Here is a 12,288-nt window from a genome sequence, read left to right as displayed (position 1 = left end):
TGCTCAGAGTGCTGGCGAAGAGGTTGAGATGATGCTGAGGAGGAGGTGGAGCAGGAGGAGGAGAAGAAGAAGGAGGAGAGAAGAACGAGGAGGAGGAGAAGGAGGAAGGGGAGGAGAAGGAAGAAGGATGAGAATGAATGTGAGCAGGAGGGGAAGAATGATAAGGAGGAAGTTGAGGAGGATGATTTTGTGGAGGAGGAGGTTTGCGTGTGCTTGTGAGTGTACATGCGTGAGGCTGCTTGCGATCTGGCACGAAAGGGCTTAACTCTTCTTGTCGCTATTTGAAGATAATACCTTGTTCGACTACATCTGCACCATTGTTGGATGAAGAACCTTGCGCCTACACACAATATTGATATAATCAACTGTTTATCCGTCTGATCCTGAGGCCACTTTTAGCCACTAAACCATCAATAATCCTGAATTTCCCCATTCAGAGACCAGTTCAAAACAAAGATTGAAGAGCTAAGACTTTTCTCCCTAAATCCACATGGAATTTAGCCTATACCTCAAATTTATGATGATGAATCTATTATAAACACTCTTTGCATTTGTGCATATTGATTAGAGAAATTTTATTGACAAGGGTACAAAATGGTTGTTCTCATTGTAGCATAAATATTCGGTATTTCATATTCGTATTCTCAAATCATGGAACAAGAAAAAATGTATCCCATCAAAATGCAGTAACACAGAGTACGTTTTGTCAACTTCTCAATTCACGTTTGTCAACTTTTCCATTCGGTATCGCAACTAGAACTCATGGAGAATTTCAATCCATTTTTCATTGTTCCGTTGTTACAGTTGATTTTGTTTAAACAGATCATAAGATATTTTCTAGTAACAATTGTCTCAGTAGCTTAGTCGGATCAGATAGTTATTCCATTTGTCATTCGCCCCAGTTATTTTTCCTCAACTTCAAATATTTTTACTATCTTTACAATATAGTTACAAAACCAATTTCCGTTTCTTTTCTCATTAGGAAACTCTTTATCCATGATACATTCTTGAGAATAGTTTTGAACCAATTCCTGTTTCTTTTCTTACTAGGGAACTCCTAATCCATGAAACATTTTTGAAAAATGTATCTTATGGATTTGAAATACTAACATGACGATTACTTGTAGTCATAAGTGTTTATAGGTTGGAGTCTAGATTCCATACAGTGAGAGATGGGAATATTCCAATGTTTATCATTCAATTCGAACAGTTAGGCACGATTTCCCCAAAAACAAAAACTAGGATTGCGCGGCAGTTGGGACGAGTCAGATAGATTTTAAATTGGTTCAGTATTATGTAGTATGATTTCTTTGTTGATTCAGATTCAGCTATCGCTCAAAGCTTTTTTTCCGATGGAATCGGGTCTAAATCTAGTTTTATGTAGTTGTGTTGATAATACTCACTGGATGTGCAATATTGGGTGAGGCCACACTGGGCGCAGCGGTGCGGAGAATCCTCCCCGCAGTGACAGCCGCCATCTTGGACACAACAGGCGCAGTCGTTCTTGTCGGGGGCGTATGAACATGGACACCCTGACGCTTTCTGTGTCCATAGATCGATTTGGCCTGCAAAAAACAGGATTCGATTGATAAATAGTCCAATTTGAAACATTCGATCGTATTCATTCAATTGATAGAAAATCTAATTTGAAACATTCTGTAAAATAAGAAACATCTATTGAACCACAATAACAATGATCAAGTACTCTCTCATTTTTTTACAACATAGCTAGTTTTTAAATATTCAAGAGCCATTTCAAAATTAAAATAGTATAAATAAACAACATAATTGTGTTGTGATAAAATAAAAGGGTACTTGATAACTTTCATCGTGTAGCAGTAATCTCAGTAGCCCTAAAAAGACGAGTGAATTGGAAAAATCTAACAAAATATAGAAATAGAATAAAATACTGATTTGAAGCAGGTTGATAACATTTCCTAAGTCCTATGAAAATATTCCTTCATAATAAGGAAAAAATAGAACAAAACACTGATTTGAAGCAGGTTGATAACATTCCCTAAGTCCTATGAAAATATTCCTTCATAATAAGGATCTCGAAGGATCTTACATAATGAGTCTTATTTGAAAAAGTTTTTTGTATTGTGAGTGAGTTAGCAAAACAAGAATTTCAACAATTTATTATTTGGGTACTGAATCAACAATCTACAAGGTTTGCTTTTGATAGAATAATAATAATGCATCATAGGTCAACAATGGAATAATGAGATTGAGGTGAACAGAAATTTTAATTTTGTTGTCTATCTACTCGAGACACTTGGTGATTTATTATCCTGTTTAACACAGGATGTGAGACATACTTTGATTACAACAAACATTCTTGATCAACGATGTTGAACCATATATCTAGATATCTTACTTTGCATTCTCATATAGTCCCTGAAAATATGATGCAATTCGTCTTATCATACTCTAGTATAAACTGGATAAAACTATGCTTGGAGCTGAGAAAAGTAGTTGGCAAGCTTTCCCACGGCGTTATTCTTATTATAGAGAGCATGGAAGACTCGCGTCCCATCAAATACAATGGCTACAAATGTGATCATCAACGGCTTCCGTTGTAGCTGATAGCATTGCAAGCATAACAGCAACCAGTTTCACGGTGTTGATATGCAAAACACAAATACATTATGGAAATGGTCCCCTTCTAGCTTTTATCTGCATCAAAGGGTTAACATTTTCGCAACTGCAAGGAGCTACTATCGTTAGCATTCATGTAACTTTTCCCATTTCGCTTCCGCCCTGTAGCCAAACAGAAGGTGTAATCCTTTCTGGCTGCGTTGCAGAACCCCAAAATGCAAACTCTCTTTCATGGGAATATTTTATATGCTTTTTACCACACGGTTTTGAAATCACGAAAGCTACCTTGGAAGGTATTTCTCTCTCTAGACCTCAGAATGTAATGAGAGAGGTGATTTATAGATTAGATATCTCAGCTCAGAATGCGAATGCTCTCTTGTAACGAGCCATAATACAGCCACATAATCCAATTACTTGGTTGGAAGTATTAAGCTAGTTAACAGAGAACTTAATTCTTCGAACTCCGATGAACACTAAATGTGAACTCCTTTGTGATTTTCCATTTTAAAAACCTATCGAATAGTTTCATTGTGAATGAATTCGGAATTTTTCAACTATTATGTTATTATTGATTCGTGCGATAACTCCACTGTTGATAACGATTCAATCTCTAAGGACTCTTAATTAAAATATCGCAATATCTTTTCCAATAAGATTCCAGAGTGTGCAGAAGCTTTTAGCAATATTGAAATTGATTTCTCATAAGATCAATGTGAAAAATCAAATCATGCACTTTTATCAACACATCACGTTATTTTAACAATTACTCATCAATAAGTAAAATTATCATTGATTAGATAAGATAAGATACATATAATACATACATATAAACGTTCGTTTCTGAAAAATCATTCCAATTCAGTGAGGGGATAAATCCTATGTAGCTATGTGAGAATTCTATCAAAGAGTAGCCTATCTATTTATCGCATGATCACTAATACTAATTCGTTCCCTGAGCTTGATTTTAATTGGCTATGCTCCATTGATCTTTTATGTGGACAATTACAAAGAATAATCCTCAGCTAGAGCACAACACCATCAGTAGAATTAGGCTTTGTTTCGTGTTGATTAGAACACCCCGTTCTTCTATCGGTTTGTTTGTTTGAGACGATTCGCGATCGGCTTCCAAGCCAAGCAATTAAACTCCATCCTGCATGTATGAAAATGACATCAGTGTTTGAAATGTTTCCGCCCGCCTGTTATTAACCTTTCCAATCAGGTTGCTGGCTCGATAATTGAGGACACATTAATGCCTGCACGCGTTTGTAGCAAGTGGATAAATTGAATTCAACTCTGAACAACTCGCTTCGATTGAATTGATTGAACAAACTTTCCATCTGGAAAATCGTTTAATCAGAGCTACATTTACAAATTATTCTGTCAAACATGTTCTAGGATCTCCGATCAAGAAAGAGTTTACTGCATCAGTGACAGTTTTGTATTTATTGTTTTTTCGACATTTCATAGAGCATTTATCGGTTTAATACATCATTGTTCAACCCAAAACAGTGATTTTGAAGATCATTGAGAGAGATTTCTCTACTGTTGATGAGTTGAGCAGGAATCATTGAGCCAACCGACCAGACTTCAATTTCCTCTATCGATTACAGGAGAGAAGAAATCTTTAGATGGCATATTGCCTTTTTATTCTCCTTCATCCGTATTTCTGTGACGTCATAACTGAGTCGTAAAGTAGAAGACGGTTTGCTTCAAAGCAGCCTGAGAGCTTCCGTTATCAAACTTTAATTTTTATATGTTTTTCTCTGCTGTCTGCAATATTTCAAGGAACGGAAGCAATTTCTTCCTTTCCATCTTAGCTCTTTTCAGTCGATGGAAGTTCATGGGGAATCATCAACAGCTATCGAAATCATTTCCTATCAGAGAGTGATGCAGCACGAAAACTTGTATCTCTCTTATGGAGCTACAGTATATTCAAGATTATTGAGCTATAATTTACGGAAGTTGAAGCATCTTGATCGATAACTCTTATATGAAATCAAGTCAAGGGAAAATCTGAGATTGAATTTTCCAAAACTAACAAGCACCTAGAAATGGATTCATAACATTCTATTCTCTGACCACAATGATAACCTCTAAAATTAGATGTCAAAAGAAATGTTGATTGTAGGAGTAGATGCTTCCAACACTGAATGAGCTTATCTGAATTGATCCCATCGAATCAAACTGTATTCTATTTCCACAACCTCCAATACATCACACTGTGAAATCGTTTTTATATATTTTTACGAAATAACTCAATATAACCAGTTAAATACTATCAAATTAAAAAAGATCTCTTGCTCAAAAGAATAACCTCTTTTTCATACTCTAATTGAAAGACTGACTCTGATTGACACTATAATCTAATCTGATCAAATTCGAAATTGATTTTCAGGCCTAAAAGATTAATAGGTTGTGAGCTTGGCAAGTTCTGTACTTTACTTTCGACTTTGTTTCATCAATCGCAGTGGAGAGTAAATGAGTGGATATATCTGTCTTCAGAATTTAGATATTCAATTCAAGGTAGGTGAACATTTGAAATTGGAATCTCCATATCATCCCTTTATCAGAGGATAACTGGGAAAATATTTTATAAATTTACATCCTGTGTGGAATATTAATTACTATATTAGTGAATGTATACATCGATATTATATTGATATATTGATTTACGGTGTCTACATCAGTAAACGAGTATTTTATACTTTACCAGTCGTGCCTCGAATGCTTGAATTAATAATAATACATTGATTGAAAACAAACCTTACCTCCAACTATCGGTTACACTGAGAACATAAACAGTAGGAAAGCTACTGGTGAATAACAGTGGAAATTTTTTTCAAGATTAAATTTTATTTCAGTTGAAAAATTATTATGGAACTGTTATGAACTTCTATTCTATCATCCGCAGGGAATGTTTTCTGAATACGAAAATAGTTGGTGGACTCAAAAAATATTCGGACCAGACGAAACACAGTTTACAAATTCCTGACACATCGGTGATTTTCTCGTGTTTATTTTTTCATAGTTATGGAGCATCTCAAAGCTCAGAGCACAAAATAAGGAAAAACCAACATTACGGTATATTAAGAACAATGAGTACAATATAAGGATATTGTCTCTCACTCCGTGCCCAAATTACGAAAAGTTGTACACCAAACATACTAAACAATATTCTTTGTCGGTTACTTTCTATTTTGTAATTTGTACAATCTCGTGCGCGTGCCTAACGACACGTGATCTCGTAACACGTGCGTAATATCAGTGCGAGCTGGTTCAATCTGTGTTGTGTGGTAGAAGGTGCACTTTGTCAGAAGTAAGCTCCTCTGCAGTATGCGGCATTTCTGTGTAATGTCATAACTCTCAGTTGCAACTGCAATGATGGTGGCGGGGGGGGGAGTGTTTTGTAACAACATTTCTGCTGCACTCATAACCTTCAGGCATTGCATCTAGCCACTCACAACTTGTCTCGCGTTTATTAGTAAACAAGGTCCTTTGTTAACGCTATACAGTATCCACAGTTTCAATACCTACTATTCATACGCATATTGCATGACATGATGTGATAGAGGGGAAAAGGGTAGAGAAACCGAAAAGCGTTAGTGTTGGGGGAGAATGTAAATTTTAATACGTGTTGCGTCGACCCTTCCTGGATATCTATTTCTGCAGTGCTATAAACTCTTATGGTTCTCCCTCAGAGCGATTCATTGTACGGCTATTTTTTCCTCAATTGATTAAATTTAATAGGAACAATTACGTGAAATCTGACCAATTCAGAGTATTAGCATTGGTCAATCCAATACCTATTCGTGTCAAATGAACATTTGAATGAATAAAGAATTTGATGAAATTATGTTATAAGATTTTGTCTCTGGTATGATTTTTGATAAATAATTTCATTCATTGGTTCTATTTCTTACTCGGCCTATATTTATGGTTCTAAGCACAATCCTTATTGATGCAAGATAAGAAATATAGTATTGACAGAGAATACAGTAAAAACAAGTAGAGCAATACACAGTATTGTACATTTTCTTTTGAAGTAGGCTAGGATTTTTACATTCCAACATACATCATTTGGGTGCAGATAGCTCTCTCATCCAATTTTTATCTGATTTCTTACCACAATCATACTACATTTTGAATTATTGAATCAAACTTTGTAAGAGAGCATGCTTGTGGTTAGAGTTAAGTACTAAATGAACGAATTGAACATCAAAGCCAATGTTATTTTCAACGAGAAGATTCAAATGAAACTGAACTGATACTCATGAATGAATCCAGTGAGAGATTCCTCAATCATAAGCCTTCAAACCCATTGATAAATGAAAATTAAGTCCCTTATTTTTCCCAAGCATAACGAGTGATTGAAATTTCCAAGAATTTCAATTTTCAAGAAAGGAAAATTTTAATTGGACCGTGTCAAGAGCAAAGCCGTAGATACTCCGGAAGCATCGGAAAAATAAGACCATTTCAAAAGCTGCAAAAGTGTATATCTGGAATGAAAATGTTCATCTTATGGATTCCATGGGAAGTGATTTTTAAGCTTCTTGGGATTTAAAGCACTTAATTTGTTGAAGAGGGAATCGTGAATGCCCCGGAGAACTAAAAATAGATTTGCACAGTTCCATTATTGTAATTCTATTTATGATGGAGCGATAGAGATAGTATATTGCCAAAAATTAGTGAGATGCATTTTTAGTATCGGCTTTTCCAAATCAGCTTTTCTCACTTCGGTACAATACTACATTACATGGAACATCTATCATTTGCAAATGTGACCTGGAGGTCAATCCATGGTCAAGGATTTCAAATAATTGACAAGTTTGGAATGCCTGTAAGTAACCAGTGATCATGATTCACGCTTCAAACTCATGTACTCTACATGAATTGCACAGTCAGGCTTACAAAAATGATAGGAAAATTCTCTTTCCCTTATTGAATTTGAAATTGTATCATAAACATTTTTTTTCGAATTGACTCTTAGTTTCTGTACTCTCGTGATCACGAAAATTATCAATTCCATGATAACAAATGAGAATTGCTCTCACTCCTATTTCTCTTGTTTCACACTCATAAGTTTCCTTTAATCTAATATGTGAGAATGCCATGGGAAGGGAAACGCTGTATAAAGCTGTTGAAAGGAGCTGGAAATAGAGAGGAAATGAATGTGTATCACATTTCGCCCTTATTGTTTCAATGATGATGTGATGACACCAATTCCGTGAATTGCAAGAAATTTGTCTGCAAGATGAATCACACGCTATGATATGAGAATGTGGGGAGCGAGTGTGCATATGAGGGAGAACGATAAAATTCATGAAATATGAGAATCGGCGAAGCGCAAAAGACAGACGAATCTGAAATAGCAGCGATGTCGGTCGGTAGTTGGTGCTGGGGCAGCCAGAAAACAATGGCAACTCTTCCTCAATATATTTTCCTTCTTGTTTTCTCAGAAGAATCGAAACGTTCCAGTGAAGAAAAACAATTTCCTTAGGAAACACATTTTCCCCTTGGTGGCATGCTCTTCATTCGTTGTGAGCTCTCGGTTGGAAAAGGTGGAGTCATTGTCGTGACCCGGAACATCTGTTGCTGAGCATCCATTTCTGCAGCCGACCCCGAAAATCAGTCTGTCAGCCCAACAGACAATCAGCCAATCGAAAACGCATCGACCGACTCAAATTTCAAACTTTGCAATCTATTTCTACAGACTCTATCTCACTTCGAAGTTTGGCTAATTTTCAGCGACCCGGTGCAGCTCCAAGAAGACCTGAGAGAAAGCAGTTGTTCGGTGAACGGGTTCGTGTACGGCTGCGTTCCGAGCGGCGCTCCTAATAGTGGTGTACTAGAGGGTTAATATTCTATTCTGTATTTTAGTGAATGGAATATTGTATGTCGAATTGCCGACTGTATTTGAAGATAGAACTTCCTGGGGGATTTTCTTTCTTGTTGGTTATTTTTCCTAAATTCGTATCACTGGGGGTGAACGAGTTATCCTTGGTTTTGAAACCTGTAAGGGATCTCAAGTTTGTGCTACAAATAGTTGAGTGGGGAAATTTAGCTAGGCTCTTATAGCGGATTATTTTTGAGTACTTAATTTATAAGTCTCGACTCTGTCGCTTCACGACGTTTTTAATTATAATACGGGAAGTGGGAATCGGTTCGCTATTCTCCGTATCAGTATCCACGTCATTTCAGGTAATTGTATGTCAGGACTGGTAGTCCGTATATTTTTCCTTCTCTGTAGTAAGGTGGCCTTTAGTTTAAAGAGTAATTTTTCTCCATTGAATTTTTATTCTTGTAGGGAAATCCCTGTCCTTTTTAAGAATAGTTTTTCTCAATTAATTTTTATTCTTGTGGGAAAATCCCTGTTCCTTTTGAGAAAAGTTTTCTCGATTAATTTTATCCTTGTAGAGAGATTATTATCATTTATGGTAAATTTTCCTTGCTTAGTTTTCATACTATAGAGTGGCCCTGTATTTTAAATTCGCTTAGCAGTTTCTGACTTGCTGTAATTCCAAGTAGGAAAAGTCCAATCCTTTTCCTAGAGAACTCAGGTGCAGCTTGAGTTCGTCCTTGTCGAAGTTTCTAGACTGCGACGTCCATTCTCTTTCTTTCTCTTCACTTTCCCTATTCTAAAATCCTTCTAGCTCTCAGGTACAGCTTGAGGACTTCCTCGCCGAAGTTTCTAGACTGCGGCATCCTTTCTCTTTCTTTCTCTTAATTCTTCCTGTGTTAAAATCCTTCCTGATCTCAGTTTCAGATTCGAGATCGTCCTAGTCGCGGGTTTTCAGACCCGCGAATCCTTTCTAAAATTCTTAGAAACCTGTCTTCTTTAATAGCAAATATTATTTGCTGGCTTTACCTGTGGAAAATTCACGAATTTTCCCGTGATCTCAGTTGCAAATTAGAGATCGATCTTGTGGTAGTCCTTAGACTGGCAATTACTTGGAAAAGTCTATTGAAATCTTTTCCTGAGTTAGGAGTCTCTGACTCGATATTTTCCTTGTGGAAAAACCTGGAAAAATCCTTTCCTACCCTGACAACGACAGACTGTTGTCTTCCCGATATTATTCTACAGACTGTGTCTGTGAAAAATCTTTTCTATCCTCTCATAATAGTCGACATACTGACTATTAATTTAAAAGCGTTTCGGACGATTGAGAGTGATTCCCATACCCTTAAGGGCAGTTACAGACTGGCCCTTAATAACCGGCGCGCAGTCATCAGACTAGTGCGGAAATCCTGTTTAGCAGTTCCAGAATTGCTGAAAATCCTTTCGCAGCTGCAGGCTCGCGATTCAGAAATCCTACACCTGAAACCTTATCCTCTAAATTTTAATTGCCACTTAATTGAAATTGATATACTGTATTTAGCTAGCAGGTCCAGCTTGCTGAGAGCTAGAGCGCAATTCTCAGATTGCGGATTATTGAGCAGACATTTATTTGCTGTAGAGAATAATAATCTTATTATTGATTCTCTGTTCCCTATACCTTATACCGTATACCTCATACCCTGCACCCTATTCTCTATAGCTCTCACCTTAAACCCCATTGAAAACCTACATCCCGGGCTTGCAGGTACAGCTTGCTCGCCGTCAATTCGCAGTTGGTTCAGATTGCGTACTACCTTTATAAATAGAATTATTGGTAGGGATCTGATAGTCAGATCCGTCTCCTTGTATAGGGTTATCTTAATCTCCCTTAAAACCCACCCTGTATTCCAAAGGCCGAGGGCCGAATCGGCCAGCAACGGCACGGGCAAACACTCTTCCCCTGAAAGTAAAAATCTCGCGAAAGAAGCAGAGGGTAAAGAATCAGGATAGAGGGAGAAGTGTAGGTCCGGTATCTCCACCAGTCAATACGGTCACCGACCCCGACCCATACCCGGCTGTAGCTAGTCCGCGTTGTAGCAATACTTCGCAATTATTAGTAAACCTAGAGGGTGGAATAGGTCATTCTAATAAAACTGACGTCTCCCATCGTGGGGCTAAGACGTCTGGCGCCCAAGAAAATCGCGAAGAGGGTTTAGGTGAATCCCAATCCGCGATGAGTGTACACGGAGAAGAGACTACTCATCAGGATGATGAAGTCGTACAGGCGGTCCGCCGGGAGGACCTCGCGGAACGCGAAGCCGACCCCAGAGTGTCGTGGGTGTATCGGCTGAATAAGGAGGAAGCGGTCGGCTACCTAGAGAGTCTCGGCCTGTCGGCAGCGGGGACTGTGAAGGAGCTGAGGAGGAGGATGGTCGAGCACCTTCGATCCCGGACCGATGCTGCCTCTCAACCAGGTACAGAGCCGGCACTATCCCGCTCTTCAGGCACGTATAGTCAGGGAGAAGTCTGCGACAAGGTAAGAAGTTGGAATTTACATTTTGATGGTGTATCGGATGCTCCCAGTTTCATCGAGAGGCTCGCGGAACTCCAGGGCGCATATGGGATCTCTGGGGAGCAATCTCTTATAGCCTTGCCGGAGCTGATGGAGGGAGGAGCCCTACTTTGGATGCGGAATCGTCGCTCCCAGTGGAGGACGTGGGCTGATTTTGTAGAGGCATTTAAACTCCGTTATTATCCTCATTCTTATAGTAACGACCTTGAGAGTCAGATCATTGCAAGGAAGCAGAGGGAGGGCGAACCGGCTGATGAGTATGCCGAAGCCTTGCTTACCTTAATGAGACGGTTAGGTAGTTATGAGGGGGATAGGATGCTTCAAAGATTGTATTTAAATTTATTACCGAGGTATAAATTATATGTTCGTAGTGTAGGGGTTAAAAATGTAGATGAGTTGTTAGATGTAACCAGAGAGTATGAGGCGATTCGTGCTGAAGAGAAAAACGGGAGGTTATCTCTGAAAAACACGAAAAATGATGGAGAAAAACGGAGTGATTTTCAACCTAAGGCTGCGTCGAAAACGCGAGAAAATAGGGTAGGAGAAATCCAAGAGCCTAAGTGTTGGAATTGTAATAAAGTAGGGCATTGGAAGTCGAATTGTCCCGAAATTTCTAGTTGTCAAAAGTGTAAAGAAATTTTTGATTATTGTAAATGTGTCTCACAAACCAATAAGATATCAGGAATCGCTGTAGTGAAGTCATCACGTGTTTTAAGTACGAGGTCAAAGTTGGGGGATGAGCGCATTTTTATTGATGTGGAAATTGCAGGGCAAAAATTTATTGCACTATTAGATATGGGAGTAGAGGTATCCTGTATTAGCGGAAAAGCTCTTAAAGTGTTAGAGCAAGTAGGGTGTGTTAGAAAAGAAAATTGTAGTCATCATGAAATATTAACTAATGGGAAGTATAATAATTTTTCCACAAAAATTATAACTAATTTAAAAGTAGAAAATATTTTAGTTTCATTTCAACCGGTAGTTGTAGAGGGGCTTTCCCACGATGTGTCATTGGGTATGTCATTTATGAAGCATCATAATATGAATATTCAAATGCGTGATAGAATTGTAGAGTGGGAACCTAGTATAGTAGATAATGGAGTAACAGGTAGCTTAAAGCGTGAAGGGATGTCTAAGTCTTGTATCTCGAAAGTTGCTACAGTAGCTAGCGAGAGACGGGAGAGTGAGAGTGATGGAGATGGGATTTATGTCCATGTGGGAGTAGGTGGAATGGATCTCAATGCTTCAATTGATACGACGACAGATAAAACATTTATCTCTTCTGAAGTAGCTAACCGTCTTGGAG

The 12,288-nt window shown here is 38.1% G+C and overlaps 1 protein-coding gene across 3 annotated transcripts in view; it reads right to left on the bottom strand.

The window, feature by feature from the left end:
- The window catches only part of LOC111054673, a 190,778-nt gene that overhangs the window by 105,957 nt on the left and 72,533 nt on the right, over positions 1-12,288 (bottom strand). For all 3 annotated transcript variants that reach the window (XM_039420578.1, XM_039420577.1, XM_039420576.1), the window contains exon 3: positions 1,404-1,565. In XM_039420578.1, coding sequence (XP_039276512.1) covers positions 1,404-1,565 — 162 coding nt within the window. The remainder of the gene's footprint in view (positions 1-1,403; positions 1,566-12,288) is intronic.

This window comes from Nilaparvata lugens, chromosome 2, assembly GCF_014356525.2.
Source record: "Nilaparvata lugens isolate BPH chromosome 2, ASM1435652v1, whole genome shotgun sequence".
Taxonomy (NCBI): domain Eukaryota; kingdom Metazoa; phylum Arthropoda; class Insecta; order Hemiptera; family Delphacidae; genus Nilaparvata; species Nilaparvata lugens.
The sequence above is the reverse complement of the archived record's forward strand: the minus strand, read 5'-3'. Positions and strand labels throughout refer to the sequence as shown.